The following is a 22,962-nucleotide window of genomic DNA, read 5'->3' on the forward strand; positions in this document are numbered from 1 at the left end:
GCCGATATCCGCGCTTACACTATATATAATTAAGTGATCCTATTAAGCTTCTAATGTCATTCAAAATGTAATCTTGCTGAAATACTTTTACACATCCAATTAACAGAAGAAATCAGATGCCTTTTCAGTAGAAAATTTACCCTTTTTGGGGGAGGGGAAGCTCATCCTAGATCTATAACTAGGGGAAACTTCACCTGACAGACACCCAAAAGTGAAGTGACTCATCATGTGATTTCTTTGAAACAGTAGTGAGGAGAGTTACAGTCTACATATAGATGGCACTGTGGCATCGTTTATCCTTCACTGTAGCCTATGTGGCGGCTGGTTTTTGACCCTTTTATTGTTCTTTCCAGGGACTTTCCATTCACAAACTGAACTTGATTTGGTTATTCCCGTCACACACATACCAGAACACACTGTGGGAATGGACAAGAATTCCAGAACATGGTTCCATCTGGTAGAGAATGTGTAATTATTGGTGAACAATAAGATGAGACCTGGTTAGTGCTGTAGTTACTTTACAACATGGCCAAAGAGTTTACATCTATTATCTACTGCCACTGTATTTCATTTAGTATATACGTTTTACATAGAGTGAGACAAAAAACCCTTGTTGAATAGCAATATTGTATGTTCATGACAGTAACAAACAAATCATATTTATCAATGCAAAGCATCCCAGTCAGCAGTATGGATATGTAAAACCATCCATGTATAGGCTACTAGAACTAGATGATGAGTCAGTGTCGGCCATCTTATGATTGAGGATAGACAGACACAAGATGGCTGCATGCTGACGCTCTTACTGGAAAGGGTGTGGGACTTACCTCAACACTGTTTGACTCCTCCCACCTCTGTATGTACAAGGTACTTACCATTGCATTTCTATGCTGTATTATTTTATTGCTGTGTTTTTCAATGTGATGATATAAAACCATTTCCTATCAAATGGAGCTGGATCCAACACAATGCACCTCCTTCAATGGGTTACATAATTATGCCAAATAAACCTCCATGGACCATAGCCTGAGGCCGTGTCTAGACTTGACAGTTCATGGAGATTTATTATTCTGATCATAGAGTTCTGATCATGGAATTCAGAATGTGTCATGCTTCTACAACTACATTTAAATGTGTCTACCGTGTTCGGATTCCCTTTTCCCGCACTATATTCAAATGACAGCATGCATTCTACAAATGCTGGAATTGTCATGTTTTGTCATTGATCATCATGTCTTGTCCCTGTGCTTCCCTCTGCTGGTCTTATTAGGTTCTTTCCCTCTTTCTATCCCTCTCTCTCCCCCTCCCTCTCTCCCTCTCTCGCTCTCTCTCTCTATCGTTCCGTTCCTGCTCCCAGCTGTTTCCCATTCTCCTAACTACCTCATTTACTCTTTCACACCTGTCCCCTATTTTACCCTCTGATTAGAGTCCCTATTTCTCCCTCTGTCTTCCGCTTCTGTCCTTGTCGGATTCTTGTTTGATGTTTGCTGTTCTGTGTCCTTGTTCCGCCCTGTCGTGTTTTTGCCTTCTTCAGATGCTGCGTGTGAGCAGGTGTCTATGTCAGCTACGGCCTGTGCCTTCCTGAAGCGACCTGCAGTCTGTGGTCGCGTCTCCAGTCGTTCCTCTCTTCTGACGAGAGGATTTCAGTTTCCTGTTTTGGATTTACCTTTGATAATATCCAGGAGAATCATTGTTTGTTTAAGACTGGAATAAAGACTCTGTTTCTATTACGTCGCTTTTGGGTCCTCATTCACCAGCATAACAGGAATAGGCTAAATATGATACTAACACAACAACAACTGATGGCAGTAGCTAACTACTGTAGCTAACTAGCCAGCTAACCTCTGTAGCTAGCCAGCAAGCTAGCAAGCAACGCTAAAGGGATTGCAAACAGGTTAGGATAACTCTAGCCAAACAAAAAGGTGTTTTTTTCCTAAATATTAGCTTGCTGGCTAGCATTTATGAGGCCAGCTAACATGTTCCTCACACGCTAGGAACATATTTCCTCCAACGTTCTAAGTTTTCTGGAGACTTGTGGGAGGAGTGCTGATCAGTAGCCTGATTGCATCCAGACTGAGGAGTAATCCGCACACAATGCATCCCTGACCACCTCCTGAAGTGGTCAGCCAGATCTGAACACAATCTGACCACAAAGCGACTTTTGTGCGTCTAGACCCGTCTTTTCGATGTGATCTTCGTATTCTGATAGCAGAAGTTGCATGTAAGTGTCAAGTGTAGACATGACCTAAGACAGCTCTATTGTGCAATCCTCCCAAACCACAAATCCTCTGAGAATACTATAGGAAGAATACATCGTTTCTCCTCTTTCTCATCAAAGTCATCCTCCTCCCATGTTATTGATTTTAGTCAAGGCCATTGTAAGAACTTAACCTACAGCAGCAGATTGCTGGAAGACCTCCCTGTATGTAGGCCTACCACAATACACTTGCAGGTTATCTAGACTGGCTTGTCTTAGATTAGAAATATATTACTTTATTGTCAATTGTCACAGACTATTTGTCTTTTTCCTTTATCCCAATAAATCTGATATATGCCAAAGATGACCTGTCAACACTTTGTGGTACATTTTAGAGGTGGGGGCCAACAGTATAACTACATGAACTTGGCAAAGATCGAGATTACATGTTTTACATTTTATTTAACCAGGTAGGCCAGTTGAGAACAAGTTCTCATTTACAACTGCAACCTGGTCAAGATAAAGCAAAGCAGTGCGACAAAAAACTGAGTTACACATGGAATAAACAAAAGTACAGTCAATTACACAATAGACAAATCTATATACAGTGTGTGGAAATGGAGTAAGGAGGTAAGGCAATAAATAGGCCAATAGTAGCAAAGTAATTACAATTTAGCAAATTAACACTGGAGTGATAAATGTGCAGATGATGATGTGCAAAAGAGCAAAAAAAAGCAAATAAAAACAATATGGGGATGAGGTAGGTAGTTGGATGGGCTATTTACAGATGGGCTGTGTACAGCTGCAGATATGGCTTCTCATTCACAAGTCTGCCCATAATACTGGTCATTCTAAACAGTGTTAGGTCCTCTCAGTGAGGGGGTGGTCTTTTACTGTATGTTTCTGCATTAACGCCAAATAACTATCATAGACTTAATTACATTATGACATCAGACATTCTCTTCTGTTTCAGATCAAATACAGCTTTACATTAGTTTGCTTGTCTGTATGTCTGTCCTCATTTTCCCCTGCAACACGTGCTGTGTTTTCATGACAAGTTGATACTGAAACCTACAAACTCATATCCGTGCTGGTGTGATGCTGTTTGGGACACTGCTCTGTTAATATACATGATCTCAGTCTAACAGAAGGAGGAATAGAACAGAGATGAACAACAACCTCAAACTCTAGTGCAGATGACCATGACAATGAATCAGCATACTCTAATCTAGACTTCAGAGAGGCATGTGAGGTAATGACATAGATATTGACATAAATAATAATTAACATTATTGACGTTGCTCATTTATAGGCCTTTAGTTTGTCCCTATATTTGAACCCGCATGCACTCTCTGGAGACACTGTTTTGGGCCTAACGGTTGATTGAAATTCATACAACTTACTTTCAGCTACGTAAAACATTGTATTTTTTAAATCAAGCTCTGCTGGTTGGTTCCACCCAGATTTTAGGCTACTGGTGCTACAGGAAAAAATGGTTTTCACTTTTGCTAACCTGTAACACTGAAGTTGTTACAAACTAAGTCCTTAAGTTATGCTGTGCCACAGTGTCAACACCCTGGAATAAGGAGTATCACAATTGTCTTAATAAAGATAATATTAATAACTTCAAGCTTTTGGATTATCTTTCTGCTACACAGGTATACCAATCAGAAAATGGAAACCTGGAAAGTGATTACATCAATGTAAAACTAGTGATAAAACTAAAATGATGCCACATTTTAATCCCCTCAAAATATATCCCTGGGTTTTTGTGATACATACTCCCTGGTGTCCAGCAATGCTCTGCTACATCATTGTATAGTTGTTTTATTCTTAACTATGCTGTACAAATTATTTTCTCAGCTCTTTACAATTTTATAACAGACATATTGGAGGTAGCCTGAGTGCCAGTATGTTGACTCTGATTTCAGAGGGCTTGGGTTAAATGCGGAAGACACATTTCAGTTGAAGGTACCGACTGGCACTCAGGCTATGTTGGAGGAGGTTATTTATTTTATATATTTTGTGTAATTACAATTTCTATAAATAGAATTCTTGGGTGGAGGATTGCAATCATAAATGTGTATATACGGTTTAATTTCAGAAATAAATGGTTGCTAACTTACTAAATGTGTTTGTGCTTCATATTGTTGTCAATGAGCTTTGAGGAGCTTCAATCAGCAGCCAAACAGAACATGCACCCTGGTCACATGATGTAGTTCTGAAAATACTTAATTCACTAGTGTTTGCTACTGGGAATGGACAGATATTACATACTGGACTTCATACCCCTTCATTCTCTGGTACATACTGTAGTCCTCTCATCTAGTTACTTGACCTTTGACCCCTCAGGCCAGTCACCAACAGGGCTGTTAAGGCACAGTTACTGTCATCACTAATCATACGTGTATGAAAAAGAAAACACACATCTACAACCCTCATTATAGTTCACCCATGGGAACAAACATGGCAGACCAGCCAGACCTATGTAATAGACAGGATTTGAATGACCAGTTACCTAATGGAGAAAGACTTGTGAACTGGTGTAGGCTATTAGTGAGGCCTATATATATATCACATAGATATTTATTGTATATAACTATAAACAATATATAATGTTATTTATTCACTAGTATCACCATTAAAACATCTCAATAATCAATGACATTTACTTGCACTTTCTATTTCAACTTATGTTTCTCAGTTCTGCCTGGTGCCTGATGACATCGTAATTCTTTCATCTCCTATTGGATCATAATTCCTCCATGGTGTGTTTTCATGTCACCTACAGCATCATACCCAGAAGTCACTCATTATTCCATGATGTTTTCTTTTTTATGTGTGAAATAACATCCACAACACCACAGCAAGCATTTGAACCATAAAGACTTTATTGCTAAAACATGTTTTTTGTTATAATGAAGAGATCCTATTCAACTTCTAATGCCATTCGAATATTGCCTAATATGTTTTATATATCCATTCAACAGATAAAATCAGCTAACTTTTGAATAGAAAATATCTTATTTTTCAGTCTTCCCGGGTCGGAATGTCACAGAATATACAGACTGTTTGCAGAATGCAGAGAAACAAGGTACAAGAAGGATTCCATGACCTGATACTTTCATCTGATTAACAAGCTATGGCTTCTGCTCTGATGATCTTACTTCCTGGTGCATGTGCCAAATTCCAGTTCTCTGTTGACATAACAACTGGCTTTGCCAGAGGGAGTCGATAGAAGTTTCCCCCAACCACTGATACAGTGTCAGATATTTTTTTCACCACCCATTTTTTTAGTTAAGATTGGAAGTAGGGTAATCTGATCCAAGATTTGTGATGAGAGGCAACTCCTACATTGAACATGACCGAGACAGAGTAGGGTGAAGTTGCCCTAAGACGCTGATCTTGGGTCAGTTTTGCATTTTCCCCAATAATGATTAAGGATTGGGGGAGGGGAAGCGGATTATAGATCTGTACCTAGGTCCTGGAGGAATCTTTACCCTGGAGCGACAAAGACACCCAAAAATCAAGTGACTCATCATGTGATTTCTTTGAAACAGTAGTGAGGAGAGTTACAGTCTACCTATAGATGGCACTGTGGCATTGTTTATCCTTCACTGTAGCCTATGGTTTGATCCCTTTTATGAATCTTATCAGGGACTTTCCATTCACAGACTTATTAACTAACTGAACTTGATTTGGTTATCCCCTCCATATACATATTAGAACACACTGTGGGAGTGTTGAACAATTCCACAACACATTTTCATTGGGGAGAGAAAATGAGAAAATATGATCAACGATGACTTGGTTGGACCTGTAGTTACTGTAGTTATGATCAACGAGTTTTCAGCTAGGATCCACTGGCTCTGTTTAAAAGAAAATCAGTAGCCTAGTCTTTGTGAGACAAAAACACTTTTTAAATTAAAATAATGTGAGCTAACAAGCAAAGAATGTTTCAACGTAAAGCATCCCACTCAGCAGTTTGATTATGTTAAACCATCCTAGTTTACTAGAACGAGATGATGCTTCAGTGTGTCGGCCATCTCAGGTTTGAGGATAGACAGACACAAGATGGCTGCATGCTGACGCTCTTACGGGAAAGGGTGTGGGACTTACCTCAACACTGTTTGACTCCACCTTCCACTGTATGTAAAAGGTACTTTCCATTGCATTTCTATGCTGTATTATTTTATTGCTGTGTTTTTCAATATGATGATATAAAACCATTTCCTATCAAATGGAGCTAGATCCAACACAATGCACTTCCTTCAATGGGTCACATAAAGTATGCCAAATAAACCCTAAATAGCCTGAGATAGCTCTAAAGTGCCATCCTTCCAAACCACATACAGCCCATTGAGAATACTTTACACAGGCTATAGGCATAGGTTTTTCCTCTTTAGCATCAAAGCATGTTATTGATTTGAGTCAAGACCATTGTAAAAACTAGGCCTACAGCATTAGGTTGCTACCAGACCTCCCTGTATGTAGGCCTACCTACCACAATATGCTTGCAGTATCTAGGCTGGCTAGTCTTAAAATTATTTATTGTCAGTTTGTCACAGAGACACTGAGATTTTAATTTTTCCATTATCCCAATACATCTGACATACTGTTTGCTCAAGAAGGACATGTCAAATTTCAGAGGTGGGGAATTACAGTTGAAGTCGGAAGTTTACACACACCTTAGCCAAATACATTTAAACTCAGTTTTTCACAATTCCTGACATTTTATCCTAGTAAAAATTCCCTGTCTTAGGTCAGTTAGGATCACCACTTCATTTTAAGAATATAAAATGTCAGAATAATAGTAGAGAGAATGATTTATTTCAGCTTTTATTTCTTTCATCACATTCCCAGTGGGTCAGAAGTATTTGGTAGCATTGCCTTTAAATTGTTTAACTTGGGTCAAACGTTTCAGGTAGCCTTCCACAAGCTTCCCACAATAAATTGGGTGAATTTTGGCACATTTCTCCTGACAGAGCTGGTGTAACTGAGTCAGGTTTGTAGGCCTCTTTGCTCGCACACGCTTTTTCAGTTCTGCCTACAAATTTTCTATAGGATTGAGGTCAGGGCTTTGTGATGGCCACTCCAATACCTTGACTTTGTTGTTCTTAAGCCATTTTGCCACAACTTTGGAAGTATGCTTGGGGTCATTGTTCATTTGGAAGACCCATTTGCGACCAAGCTTTAACTTCCTGACTGATGTCTTGAGATGTTGCTTCAATATATCCACATAATTTTCCATCCTCATGATGCCACCTATTTTGTGAAGTGCACCAGACCCTCCTGCAGCAAAGCACCCCCACAACATGATGCTGCCACCCCGTGCTTCACGATTGGGATGGTGTTCTTCGGCTTGCAAGCCTCCCCCTTTTTCTTCCAAACATAATGATGGTCATTATGGCCAAACAGTTCTATTTTTGTTTCATCAGACCAGAGGACATTTCTCCAAAAAGTACGATCTTTGTCCCCATGTACAGTTGCAAACCGTAGTCTGGCTTTTATATGGCGGGTTTGAAGCAGTGGCATCTTCCTTGCTGAGCGGCCTTTCAGGTTATGTCGATATAGGACTCTTTTTACTGTGGATATAGATACATTTGTACCTGTTTCCTCCAGCATCTTCACAAGGTCCTTTGCTGTTGTTCTGGGATTGATTTTCACTTTTCGCACCAAACTACATTCGATTTTCTTTTCTTTTGATTTTTCCATGATGTCAAGTAAAGAGGCACTGAGTTTGAAGGTAGGCCTTGAAATACATCCACAGGTACACCTCCAATTGACTCAAATTATGTCAATTAGCCTATCAGAAGCTTCTAAAGCCATGACATCATTTTCTGGAATTTTCCAAGCTGTATAAAGGCACAGTCAACTTAGTGTATGTAAACTTCTGACCCACTGGAATTGTGATGCAGTGAATTATAAGTGAAATTATCTGTCTGTAAACAATTGTTGGAAAAATTACTTGTGTCATGCACAAAGTAGATGTCCTAACCGACTTGCCAAAGCTACAGTTTGTTAACAAGAAATTTGTGGAGTGGTTGAAAAATGAGTTTTAATGACTCCAACCTAAGTGTATGTAAACTTCTGATTTCAACTGTACATCTACAAGAACCTGTCAACGATCAAGCTGTCTTTGCATTTAAAAGTCATAAATAATACAGGGTCATTCTAGCAAAGGGCTAGGACTTCTTACTGAGTCGATTAGGTGTGTTAGGAGTGATGCTGGTTGGGACCATGTTCTGTTTTTACATGATCTCAGTGTAACAGGGAGATACAGCACTAACAGAACAGAGATGAAGAAGAGCCTCAAGCTCTAGTGCTATGACTAACTGACCATGAAAAATGATCTGCATCACTCTCTGGAGACTCCATTTCAAGAGGCAAGTGAGGTCAAGTTAAAAGTTGACAGAAATCTTTGATGTCCTTTATGCACTGGAATATCGATGATTGCATAATTTCATTCAAATTCAATTGAAAGTATACTGTGTAATCAAAAACATCTGCTATGACAAATTAATTTTGAATATATAGTCAATGAGAAAGAAGAAAGAAAAAATGTGTATGTTTTTCATTCATAGACCTTTTGTTTCTCACTATATTTGAACTTGAACACACTCTCTGGATTCATACACTACCGTTCAAAGGTTTTAGAACACCTACTCATTCAAGGGGTTTTCTTTATTTTTCCTATTTTCTACATTGTAGAATAATAGTGAAGACATCGACACTATGAAATAACACATATGGAATCATGTAGTAACCAAAAAAGTGTGAAACAAATCAAAATATATTTTATATTTAAGATTCTTCAAATAGCCACCCTTTGCATTGATGACAGCTTTGCACACTCTTGGCATTCTCTCAACCAACTTCACTTGGAATGCTTTTCCAACAGTCTTGAAGGAGTTCCCACATATGCTGAGCACTTGTTGGCTGCTTTTTCTTCACTCTGCGGTCCGACTCATCCCAAACCATCTCAATTGGGTTGAGGTCGGGTGATTGTGGAGGCCAGGTCATCTGATGCAGCACTCCATCACTCTCCTTCTTGGTCAAATAGCCCTTACACAGCCTGGAGGTGTGTTGGGTCATTGTCCTGTTGAAAAACAAATGATAGTCCCACTAAGCCCAAACCAGATGGGATGGCGTATCACTGCAGAATTCTGTGGTAGCCATGCTGGTTAAGTGTGGTTGGAACCAAAAATCTCCAATTTGGACTCCAGACCAAAGGACAAATTTCCACAGGTCTAATGTCCATTGCTCGTGTTTCTTTTATTTATTGCTTTTATTTTTTATTTTTTATTCGAAACATACAATATACTTGCAGTGAAGCCGCTCAACAACTACATCATATCAGTCATCCAACAGATTCCCATTCAGAGCGACACACAGAAGCATCCAGGGTCAATGCCCTGCTCAAGGGCATGTTGACCGATCTACCACCAGGCCAAAAAACGTGAACACGAACCCTCCAAGATCCCCCCACAGTTCCCCAATAGCTGTCCCTCAAGTTAAACAAAGGACATCAAGGACAACTAAAATCATGACAGCAATGCCAACTGTATATGTTTGTGTGCATGTCTGGCACGATTACATGTAAGTGTGTGTTCTTGTATGTTTTTTTTATGAGAGTGTGTGTTCATGCATGTGTACAAACACCTGCACGGCATCAGCCTCAGGCAAACCGGCATTAGTTGTAAAAACACTGCCACTTAGTGTTATTGAAATGTACTTTTATTATGTTTTATTTTGACTTGTTTTAAATTATTTTTTACAACTTTTATCTTTGACCATAATTCTATCTCCCACACAGCAACTCCACTCCCACTTGTCTCCAATTCCACATACCAACCCTCAGCTTCCCTCAGCCTATCCCATCTATCTCTGCTGGCCACCCACTTCAGGTTTCTACGCAACACATACAATTTCAATCTATCTAATCGAATAGAATCCATAGATTGCGAGTTGAAGATAAATACTTTTACTAAGAATATTAGTATATTAGTAATTGACTGACCCGGTCTCTCCAGATCTCCTAACAGTACTATTTCTAGGGTCAATATTAGATCAATGATATGCATTTTCAGCTATTCTTGAACCTGAGAACAGAAACAAGCAACCTGAGGGCAATACCAAAATAAATGGTCTATTGATTCTCTATCCTCACAACAAAATCTGCAGAGCTTCGATGATTTTAAGCCCCAAATATCCAACATTTTGTTGGTGGCAAGAATCTACACAATAATTTTTGCTGAAAAGCACGAAGTCTTGAATCTTGCGTTGTTTTATATATCAACTCATACACCCTGTACCATGGAATTGGTACATCAAAAATCTCTTCCCAACTATTTTTCAATCTGTATGGTGCAGTTGTCAACATCGTGGTCCTCAAATGAAACTGGTATACTTTCCTATTTATGCTATTTTTATTCCTCCGCCAGTTTTGATCCTTTATATTGGGCAGACAGACCATTTCCCTACCTACTCCCGCTGCCACCTGCCTCCTCCATTTTTGGGGTAAAGCTGTAATCAATTGGTTGTACTCTTGAATTGAGCAGACCTTTCCGTACAATTCTGATAACTCCATGAAGGACATAACTCTAAATCAAATAAAATTTTATTTGTCACATACACGCGCTACCATTCCTATTCACAATATAATTTAAGAACAATATACCCTTTTCAAACATCTTTCCCATAAATACAGGTGTTTTATCAACCAGCACATTTGAGTTCAGCCATAATATTTGTTGTAATATTTGTTCTATCTTTTCAGGGGGATGAAATTGAAATTGTAGCCAGCTCTGCAAGGCTTGTTTGAAAAAGAGAGATATTTTGAAAAAAGTATCATTTTCAATTAATCGAAAATGAGACATGGCAATCTGCACAAAGGCAAAAAGGCCATTTTTAAACAATGGATGAGCTTTTCTTAGTAATCTACTTGAGAACCATTTAGGGTTCAAATAAAACTTTTGAATGAGTGAAGCTTTTAGAGAGAGGTTTAGTGCTTTTATATTTAATAATCTCAACCCACCCAATTCATATTCATCATATAGATAGGCACGTTTTATTTTGTCTGGTTTAGCGTCCCAGATAAAGCGAAATATTTTTTGCTCATATGATTTGATAAACGAATCATCAGGAGTAGGCAGCGCCATAAGTAAGTGAGTAAACTGAGATGACTAAGGAGTTAATCAGGGCAATTTTCCATAAATAGACAGGTATTTACCTCTCCATGGTTGCAGGATCTTGTCCATTTTTACAAGTTTTCTATTGAAATTCATTGTGGACAGCTTATTTATATATTTTGTGATATCCTTTGCTCGTGTTTCTTGGCCGAAGCAAGTCTCTTCTTCTTCTTATTGGTGTCCTTTAGTAGTGGTTTCCTTGCAGCAATTCGACCATGAAGGCCTGATTCACACGGTCTCCTCTGAACAGTTGATGTTGAAATGTGCCTGTTACTTGAACTCTGTGAAGCATTTATTTAGGCCGCAATTTCTGAGGCTGGTAACTCTAATGAACTTATCCTCAGCAGCAGAGGTAACTCTGGTTCTTCCATTCCTGTGGCGGTCCTCATGAGAGCAAGTTTCATCATAGCGCTTGATGGTTTTTGCGACTGCACTTGAAGAAACTTTCAAAGTTCTTTAAATGTTCAATATTGACTGACCTCCATGTCTTAAAGTAATGATGGACTGTAATTTCTTAGCTTATTTGAGCTGTTCTTGCCATAATATGGACTTGGTCTTTTACCAAATAGGGCTATCTACAACCATTGGCTTAAACACATTAAGAAGGTAAGAAATTCCACAAATTCACTTTTAACAAGGCACACCTGTTAATTGAAATGCATTCCAGGTGACTACCTCATGAAGCTGGTTGAGAGAATGCCAAGTGTGCAAAGCTGTCATCAATGCAAAGGGTGGCTACTTTGAAGAATCTCAATTATAAAATATATTTTGATTTGTTTAACACTTTTTTGGTTACTACATGATTCCATGTATTATTTCATAGTTTTGATGTCTTCACTATTATTCTACAATGTAAAAACTAGTAAAAAATAAAGATAAAGCCTTGAATGAGTAGGTGTTCTAAACTTTTGACCGGTAGTGTACATTATCTTGAGTTGCAGTAAACCATCAAAGTTAGTCGTGAAAATATCTAGACCCCCATCCCGAGGCCCAATGAGAGCACTATTGGGCTGGTTGGGATGGTTGGGAATGGTTCACTGACTACACACAACTTACTTTCAGTTTCGTAAGTTAACCTTTGCTGCTCAGTTCCAACCGGATTCTATTGATGCTTGAGCTAGCTAAATTATCATTGGCTCAAAAAACGACATACACGCGCATTATAAATTGATGCGAAAAAAACGTCACCACATTCGTTCCTTACTGCTGAAGTGGGTAACGCTGTTAGAGAGAATCTAACACGTACTTCGGAATTGATGGACGTCAACATGAAGGGTTTTATCTTGCTGGTGCTGGGAATAAGCCTTCTTCATACAGCATCTGCTGGTCAGTATAAAGTTATTTTAGATTTTACAGAAATATATATATTTCCGTGTATGTAGGTAATTTATTTAAAGCCTATCGTTATGCTGACATGAATTATACGGCATTTTTGCAATGAAGTCTTGTATCTACTTCCTCAGAGCCAGATTAACTCGTAGATATCATTTTTATGTCTGCATGCAGTTTGAAGGAAGTTGCTACCTAGCGTTAGCGCAATGACTGGAAGTCTATGGCTACAGATAGTCATTGCGCTAACTAACGTTAGTTAGCGTTGGCTCGCAAAACTACCTATAACTTCATTCGTACTGGATGCAGAGACAAACTACAGCCTAGGTCTACGTTCTTTATTCCGATACAAAAAAAGATGTTTGAAGGATTTATGCAATATGGTAATTAGAAATAAAATAAAATGTAGATCTGTAGGAGTTTTGAAATATTCAAAATCACTGTTGGGTCTGCCACAAAAATTGATATTTTTTTATTGAACCTTTTATTTAACTTGGCAAGTTAGTTAAGAACAAAATTATTATTTACAATGACGACATAACCCGGCCAAACCCTCCCCTAACGAAGCTGGGCTAATTGTGCGCCGGCCTGTGGGACTCCCGACCACGGCCGGTTGTGATACAGCCCGGGTTCGAACCATGCTCTCTAGTGACCCATACTTGCACTGAGATGCAGTGCCTTAGACACTCGGGCTACTTTGTTGAACAGTGTTGGATTTATGAAATGTACAAACCTGAAGATTTTCTGTCCATTAAGTTACGTGACTCCCCCTGTCCTGCCAAGTAATACCTTGATAGGACTGCTCCTTCACCTAACTGACCAGATGATAGTGGGTTGGTACTAGATAAAGTGTTCACCTGAATGTAATAAGCATTTGAGGGGTGCAATCACGGCCTGGGAATGTGTACTGTAATTCTAATATTTTTAAGTTACAGTAAGTTCAGTTTCAGTTCCAATCTTTTTGTGATGAAGGTGAAGATGTAGGATATTATGAAAGTACGTCAATTTGGCCTGCAAGGAAAAGAGGTTTGACATGTTATTTTGCAGTAACATCCTCAAGGTGGCAGTATAATACCAGAAATAGAGTTACTCTGCTGTCTCTTATAGAAGCAAGCATCCCATTGCCTATCAAATCAAATTTGTCACGTGCCAAATTCAAGTTGAAGAATTTACTGTGAAATGCTTACTTAAGAGCCCTTTCCCAACGATGTTGGATTCAAATAATAATACAATGATACTGAAATGAAATATACAAGAATGAGTCTATATACAGGGAGTACCAGTACCATGTCGATGTACAGAGAGAGGTACGAGGTAGTTGAGGTAGATATGTACATATAGGCAGGGTAACGTGACTAGGGATCAGGATAGATAATAAGAGTAAGAAAATAGTAGCAGCAGCGTATATGTTGAACATTGTTAGAGCGTTGGGCCATGAACTCTGAGGTTGGTGGATTGAATCCCTGAGCTGACAAGGTAAAAATTTGTCTTTATACCCCTGAACAAGGCATTTAACCCACTCTTCCTAGGATGTTATTGTAAATAAGAATTTGTTCTTAACTAACTTGCCTAGTAAAATAAAGTTTGTCAGACCTGGGCAGAACGTTTTTTATTTTGTAGTTTATGTGAAACTTCAAATACTCAAGGTTGTCAACTATAATTTATATAGTTTCAACTGAAAGGCAACAATTTTCTTAGATATTCAAATACAGGTCTCAGGGGAAAAAACGAATATTTGATAGCATTTTGAATACCTCTCAGAAAACCATTTGAAAACAGCTTGCTTAGAGCCGCAGACAGGACTCACTGCGCAGCAACAACAAAAAAAACCGAAAGAAAAAACAGGGCACTCACCATTCGCACCTTTCATTAGGTCCTGTACTCTCAATATGGCATATATGGCAAGTTATTTGAAAGAAATATATATATTTATTTGATGGCTGCCAAATATCTGATGAAGAATCAAAAAACTACAACAGTTAGTTGAATTAGTAAAAATATGAATTAGTCAAAATATATGATCATAAGCACATGGTTTCGAGGGCTCTTGTAAATGGATTTTAATATAGCCTATAATTAAATACATGAAGGACATGGAATCACCTCAACATTGAATCACCTCAAGCATGGAATCACCTCAAGCATGGAATCACCTCAAGCATGGAATCACCTCAAGCAGACCACTATTGCAGCTTCAAAATGACAAACAAACATATGTTCTTAATGAGTGACATCCTGAGTGGCGCAGTGGTCTAAGACACTGCATCTCAGTCCAAGAGGTGTCACTGCAGTCCCTGGTTTGGATCCAGGCTGCATCACATCCGGCCGTGATTGGGAGTCTCGTAGGGTGGTGCACAATTGGCCCAGCGTTGGTTGGGGAAAGTTGTCATTGTAAATAAGAATTTGTTCGTAACTGACTTGCCTAGTTTAAATAAAGGTTATGATAATAATAAAAAAACAATGTTATACAGTTGACATCGAGATCTTATTCGTGTGTAGTAACTTTGATTAATAGCAACATTGTTTTTACGTCGGACTTTGGAGATTGCATAATAATGGAGTTATTATATAAGTGTAAGAAGGAACAGTTACTGTTCCTCTTGTGTTCAGTACTTAAAAACACTCCCAGGTCATTGCTATGCAATTGCAAAAGTATTATGCTCCAAAAGTAATTAGTGTTATTACACAGGCATGAGAACAGTTTAATGTTCAGTGTTACTGAGAATGCTAACGGTAACAAAATGTTGCTATTAGGCTAAGTGTTGAAAGAAAACTAAATATCCAAAAACGAATCAACTATAGCCAAGGTAGGTGGGAAATCATGTTAGTTTGTATTTTGAGTAACTATCCCTTTTTAAAGATGGTTCAGTGTATGTTTGAAACAAGAACTGTTACCCTCAGATGGACAAAGAGTTTCACAAGTTGTTTTTGCTAAGCATCCAACTTGCTGTTTGCAAATGGCTTTGAATTACCCAGCAGTTTTTCAGGTATAATAAAATTAATTAACATTTTCAGTGGCGTACAGTAGTTGAGCATCACACCATTTTTACTTAGTTGAAGAGAATCCATAAAAAAACATGCCACTTTGAGAACTTACACAGCAGGCTAGGATAAGTAACGTAGCAGGTTAGGAAAATTAGGTTAAGGTTAGGAAAGGGGTTAGAGAAAATTCTCTCCTAACCTGTTACAAAAAGTTGTAATGTATTGATTACATGCTGATCATTCACAGTAGAGTGTTTTTAGGGAGTCATATCAGTTGAAAGCATCCAATCCAATAGTTTCAGGAAAGAAAGATTTGTATTCAAATCATTATAAATAGTAGTTGCTTTCTGAGATCTGTGTTCAGATAGTTTTCAAAAGTAAAACTATAGTGATCCCTTGTCTGGTGTGTGTGTGTGTGTGTGTGTGTGTGTGTGTGTGTGTGTGTGTGTGTGTGTGTGGCGTCAGTATGTGTGTGTGTGCATAAGTAGTGTATGTGCGTGTGTGTTGGTTTGTGTGAGCGTGTCAGTGTAAGTGAGTGGGTGGGTAGAGACTTGTGAGTGTGCATAGAGTCAGTGCAAAATAGGGTCAATGCAGATAGTCCAGATAAGCATTTGACTAACTATTTAGCAGTCTTATGGCTTGGGAATAGAAGCTCTCTCGGGGCCTGTTGGTCAGAGAACCGATGCTCCTGTACTGCTTGCTGGTCTGTAGAGAGCATTCTATGGCTTAGGTGGCTGAAGTCTTTTCGGGCCTTAACACTGACATCGCCTGATATAGAGGTCCTGGATGGCAGGGAGTTTGGCCCCTATGATGTACTGAGACACGGGACGATAGTAATTTAAGGTTCCTTGGAGTTTCTGGAGAACAGGGATAATGGTGGTCAGCTTGAAACATGTTGGGATTACAGACTGGGGCAAGGAGAAGTTAAAAATGTCTGTGAAGACACTTGCCAGCTGGTCTGCGCACCCTCTGAGAATGTGCCCTGGTATTCCGTCTGGCCCAGCGGCCTTCAATCAATCAATCAAATGTATTTATTAAGCCCTTCTTACATCAGCTGATGTCACAAAGTGCTGTACAGAAACCCAGCCTAAACCCCCAAACGGCAAGCAATGCAGGTGTCGAAGCACGGTGGCTAGGAAAAGCTAGCTAGAAAGACCAGAACCTAGGAAGAAACCTAGAGAGGAACCAGGCTCTGAGAGGTGGCCAGTCCTTTTCTGGCTGTGCCGGGTGGAGATTATAAGAGAACATGGCCAAGATGTTCAAACGTTCATAGATGACCAGCAGGGTCAGATAATAATAATTACAGTGGTTGTAGAGGGTGCAACAGGTCAGCACCTCAGGAGTAAATGCCAGGTGGCTTTTCATAACCGATCATTCAGAGTATCTCTACTGCTCCTGCTGTCTCTAGAGAGTTGAAAACAGCAGGTCTGGGACAGGTAGCACGTCCGGTGAAAGGGTCAGGGTTCCATAGCCGCAGGCAGGACAGTTGAAACTGGAGCAGCAGCACGGCCAGGTGGACTGGGGACAGCAAGGAGTCATCAGGCCAGGTAGTCCTGAGGCATGGTCCTCCGAGAGAGAAAGAAAGAAAGAGAAAAAAAGAGAGGGAGAATTAGAGAGAGCATACTTAAATTCACACAGGACACCCTGTGAGTGTTAACCTGTTTAAAAGTCTTAATCACATCGGCCTATAGCTTGCTCAGTGACAACAGTGGGGTGCTACTGACATATTCAGAAAGAGGCTAAACAGTCAATTCTGCCAGCTTTGAGAAGCAGAATTGACCATTTACCTTCCTCTCTGAATATGATGTCAGTGTCACCCCACAGTACTGTGAACATTGATAGGTTTTTCCCCTGGAATACAAAAATCAAGAAAATGTTCATATGTGTTTTTGCAGTTATCTCCCTTTAATTAAATATAATCCGCTAATAGTCTGTCACAAAAGTCTATTTTGATGCCGTATTACATTTAGCTGAGTCTGCACTGAATCAAATAGTATAGATCACTTGGTAGTTCTTATCAGGGGACGAATACAGTATAAGGTCCCGTGTGGCTCAGTTGGTAGAGCATGGCGCTTGCAACGCCAGGGTTGTGGGTTCATTTCCCACGGGGGGACCAGGGTTCAAATCCCACGGGGGGACCAGGATGAATATGTATGAACTTTCCAATTTGTAAGTCGCTCTGGATAAGAGCGTCTGCTAAATGACTTAAATGTAAATAAGGTTGAATGTAAAGGTGCTAAAAAGTAGTGCCATCTTATCTATTAGTCTTACAGTGATAGTGGTCTTGGGCCTGAGTTATCAGTGTATGTCTGACACATTCATTCCAAACATGAACACGTACGGTACATTTTAAAGGGATACCGTGCTTTCACTTGTGTATATCACAGGTAATGAATCCACAGAAATATCTGCTATGAATGTCACATTGTTCCATTTCAGAATACTTTTCTTAATGTTCAGTGTCTCCATCTGTATATCAGACACTGATTCCAGATAATTGTCTTGATAAAACGTTATTGGTTCTCCATGTCTGATACACAACATGTGTAGTATCTAGGTGTTACATGGTGTCTGAGCAACTTTCCTTATAAATGTCATCCTGCAGTACAACAAAAACACCTATTTTGGTAAAAAGGTAAAGTGTTCAAAGTAATATGTAATAAACAACCAGTTTATTAAACAGTAGTGTGGAGGAATCTAAAACGTAAATATAGAGAAAATGTAAATCTCAGTTTACCACATGAGTTTGAAAACGATTGTCTGTTCAGAATTCAACATTAACATTGTCTTGTTTTCCCTCTAGTGACTCACTCCCTGAAGTATTTCTTCACCGCATCTTCTGAAGTTCCCAACTTCCCAGAGTTCGTAGTTGTGGGGATGGTGGATGGTGTTCAGATGTTTCACTATGACAGCAACAGCCAGAGAGCGGTGCCCAAACAGGACTGGATGAACAAGGCAGCAGAAACACGGCCACAGTACTGGGACATCGAGACAGGGATTTGCAAGGGTTCCCAGCAGTCTTACAAAGCCAACATCGATATTGCAAAGCAGCGTTTTAACCAAAGTGGAGGTAAATACTTCATCTTTACTTCATCTGATCAGTTGCACTTGTGTTTGTGCTTCTAAACTATCAAAACGGGCACTTCCTTATTCTAGGAGACAAGAATTACACAGGATTAGAGAAGTGATCGCTAAAGTTACAGATCTAGAATATCAGGGATGTACAGATCCACTCCTCCCGTCCTGTTTCTGTTTCCTCCATACACTTACCACAGAGCATCATTTGCTGATATCAGTATTTCAAAGCATCTAGCGTGGTCTCCTTTGTTTCTCTGCTTATGTTTACTGTATGTATGGTCCCAATTCTTTCTCCTGGACACCAGCACAGCATTCATTTTATAACTACTGTGTACTGTTTTAAGTGTGTGAAGTACAGACGACTATGACCATACCACTACTGTAAATGGCATCAAACTATAAGCATGCCATCTTTATGCATGTATGGCATTGGTAAGGTCACTCTCCAATCACCTGAATGGCAGGTTGGTGAATGTCAGATCTCTATGTGATGTCTCTTTGAGATACTTGTGTAGGTTTAATTTGTCAGTCATTACCTCAGCGAGTCCCTCTAGTCTGATCTGTGGGGCTTCAAGCTGTGTATGTACTGTGTGTGTGTGTGTGTGTGTGTGTGTGTGTGTGTGTGTGTGTGTGTGTGTGTGTGTGTGTGTGTGTGTGTGTGTGTGTGTGTGTGTGTGTGTGTGTGTGTGTGTGTGTTATCCACACAGCCCAGCTGTGTGCTCCCCCTCACAGTAGAACTCTAGTCTCCTCAGCCTCCCTGAGTGTCTCTGATCTGATGGGACTGTAGAGCTGTAGTCTCCTCAGCCTCCCTGAGTGTCTCTGATCTGATGGGACTGTAGAGCTGTAGTCTCCTCAGCCTCCCTGAGTGTCTCTGATCTGATGGGACTGTAGAGCTGTAGTCTCCTCAGCCTCCCTGAGTGTCTCCCTGATCTGATGGGACTGTAGAGCTGTAGTCTCCTCAGCCTCCCTGAGTGTCTCTCTGATCTGATGGGACTGTAGAGCTGTAGTCTCCTCAGCCTCCCTGAGTGTCTCCCTGATCTGATGGGACTGTAGAGCTGTAGTCTCCTCAGCCTCCCTGAGTGTCTCTGATCTGATGGGACTGTAGAGCTGTAGTCTCCTCAGCCTCCCTGAGTGTCTCTGATCTGATGGGACTGTAGAGCTGTAGTCTCCTCAGCCTCCCTGAGTGTCTCTGATCTGATGAGACTGTAGAGCTGTAGTCTCCTCAGCCTCCCTGAATGTCTCTCTGATCTGATGGGACTGTAGAGCTGTAGTCTCCTCAGCCTCCCTGAGTGTCTCTGATCTGATGAGACTGTAGAGCTGTAGTCTCCTCAGCCTCCCTGAATGTCTCTCTGATCTGATGGGACTGTAGAGCTGTAGTCTCCTCAGCCTCCCTGAATGTCTCTCTGATCTGATGGGACTGTAGAGCTGTAGTCTCCTCAGCCTCCCTGAATGTCTCTCTGATCTGATGGGACTGTAGAGCTGTAGTCTCCTCAGCCTCCCTGAGTGTCTCTGATCTGATGGGACTGTAGAGCTGTAGTCTCCTCAGCCTCCCTGAGTGTCTCTGATCTGATGGGACTGTAGAGCTGTAGTCTCCTCAGCCTCCCTGAGTGTCTCTGATCTGATGGGACACTAGAGAGAAGCAGAGGAGCAGAACATGATGATGATAGTGATGACGATAGTTATGATGGTGATAATTATGATGATGGTCCTAGTGATGGTGATGTATGTTTGGTCTTCTCTGCTCTAATGGACCAAAGCTCCCAGTGACTCCCTGTGGGCTCTGCTGCTGGAGCTGATCAGGTCTCTCAGGGGAACTCTCTACTAGGACTGACCATATTTAGTCGACTGGTTGAAGGTTTGGTCGTTTGGTCGCTAGGCTGTTGGTCGACTGAGATTTCTTTAGTGGAGCAGTTGCAAATTGTTTGTTTTTTACACGGTGCACACGCCACCTGTCTGATTGGCTCCTGTCTCAGTAGACTAATCCATTAAGGTGATGATGGCACAGTCCTTCAAAGACATGCTTCTGAAAATGGATATGTTTCTATTATATAAGAATAAAAATAATATTATTTTATATCAAATGCGCTTTCGCCCGCGTTGGTAGTTGTCGCTGTCCGGAAACAGCCCTTGCCTTAATTGAGAAAGAAAGGTGAGGAGAGAGGAACCACCAATTTAATAAGGTCTGTAATCAACAGCCCAACTGTTAAACGTTCCTAGCTTTGTAAATCATCCATATATATCTACAGAAATAAGACCGATCCTGCTTGTGTTGCCTGGTTGAGTGTTTGTTTAATAGCCTCCTGATTCCAAGCCTCGTGCAACTGCAACATGTCGGATAAAACAGTTTCACAAATTCTGATGTTTTTAATATTTGCTATGCTGTAATAAAGGCTTGACTATATTTTTCGTTAGAAAAGACTGGTATTACTTATACTTGATTCAGTGTTGTTTACACTGCTCCAAACGGGCAGGAAAATTATATTGTGTTTTAACAGCACCTGTTTTGTCACACAATATGCACGCAGCTCTCACGCCTATACCCTCCTTTTTCTTGATCATCTCTTTACTGTTATTATTAAAGTTATTATTATGATCATCATTATAATAATAAGTGATGAAGTTATCATTAGTAGGCTTCGTAGAGTAGTAGCCTTGTATAACCAGCATTGAGCTGGAGGCCTAAGAGCACGTCCTGTTTATTCTTAATACCGTAACTTACTTAATGGCCAGTGTTTTAATATATAGGCTACTGTATCAATCGATCAATCGTTCGGTCATGTCATCACACAGACGAGTCATTCATGCGTTGAAATGCAATCAAACGTTTTAGTTTTAAAACGAAATAACAAAGGGAGAATTTAATAATTAGCCTAAACTGTGCATGCAGCTGTTTTTAGTCTTTGCTATTGTAGTGGTGATTCCCTATGAACAGCCTCTGACACAGGAGAGAGCTGTCCATAACACGTCCACAAGAATCAGCGTTCCAAATGTTACTCTTTTAGGGTGAAGTTCCCATTTATTGCGCATATCAAGTATAAGTAGCTCTAATACACATGTTCCTGTAGAAAAGGTGCAGAGAGATGCTTCTATCAGCTGTATCTGTGATACGGTACAACTGTATGTCCTCTCCTCTCTCCTGTACTAACCCTTCCTGGTCACCTGTGCTAGCTATATACACACACACACGTGACCAGCGACCCATGACCCCAACATATAGTCCCCTCTAGTGTACAAAACAGGTTAAAATAACCCTTGACAGACAACATACACACAACACATAAACAGGACAAAACGGCTCCTACACACCGGCCCCTAATTGTTCTCTGACTTTAGCAAGAAACAATGATACAAATGCAAAGAAAGGAGCCAACAATGTGTGTGTGTTTGTGTCTTCATGGAGGGATGATCTGCAGGACCAGAGGGTGCTAGCACTTAGCCCCATCTCAGCCTATAACAAGTACAGCTCTGTAGTCGCTTAGCCCCATCTCAGCCTATAACAAGTACAGCTCTGTAGTCGCTTAGCCCCATCCCAGCCTACAACAAGTACAGCTCTGTAGTCGCTTAGCCCCATCTCAGCCTATAACAAGGTCAGCTCTGTAGTCACTTAGCCCCAGATCAGCCTATAACAAGGTCAGCTCTGTAGTCACTTAGCCCCAGATCAGCCTATAACAAGGTCAGCTCTGTAGTCGCTTAGCCCCATCTCAGCCTATAACAAGTACAGCTCTGTAGTCGCTTAGCCCCATCTCAGCCTATAACAAGTACAGCTCTGTAGTCGCTTAGCCCCAGATCAGCCTATAACAAGGTCAGCTCTGTAGTCGCTTAGCCCCATCTCAGCCTATAACAAGTACAGCTCTGTAGTCGCTTAGCCCCAGCTCAGCCTATAACAAGGTCAGCTCTGTAGTCGCTTAGCCCTATCTCAGCCTATAACAAGTACAGCTCTGTAGTCGCTTAGCCCCATCTCAGCCTATAACAAGTACAGCTCTGTAGTCGCTTAGCCCCAGCTCAGCCTATAACAAGGTCAGCTCTGTAGTCGCTTAGCCCCATCTCAGCCTATAACAAGTACAGCTCTGTAGTCGCTTAGCCCCATCTCAGCCTATAACAAGTACAGCTCTGTAGTCGCTTAGCCCCAGATCAGCCTATAACAAGTACAGCTCTGTAGTCGCTTAGCCCCAGCTCAGCCTATAA

At 40.4% G+C, this 22,962-nt stretch overlaps 1 protein-coding gene across 1 annotated transcript in view; it reads left to right on the forward strand.

Annotated features, from left to right (window-relative positions):
• The first annotated feature begins 12,436 nt into the window (after nt 1-12,436).
• LOC129819741 (H-2 class I histocompatibility antigen, Q9 alpha chain-like) overlaps nt 12,437-22,962 on the forward strand; it is a 35,170-nt gene continuing 24,644 nt past the window's right edge. Inside the window, exons 1-2 of the mRNA XM_055876284.1 lie at nt 12,437-12,714; nt 18,503-18,769. Coding sequence (XP_055732259.1) covers nt 12,645-12,714; nt 18,503-18,769 — 337 coding nt within the window. The 5' untranslated portion in view covers nt 12,437-12,644. The remainder of the gene's footprint in view (nt 12,715-18,502; nt 18,770-22,962) is intronic.

This window comes from Salvelinus fontinalis, chromosome 22 (assembly GCF_029448725.1).
Source record: "Salvelinus fontinalis isolate EN_2023a chromosome 22, ASM2944872v1, whole genome shotgun sequence".
NCBI lineage: Eukaryota > Metazoa > Chordata > Actinopteri > Salmoniformes > Salmonidae > Salvelinus > Salvelinus fontinalis.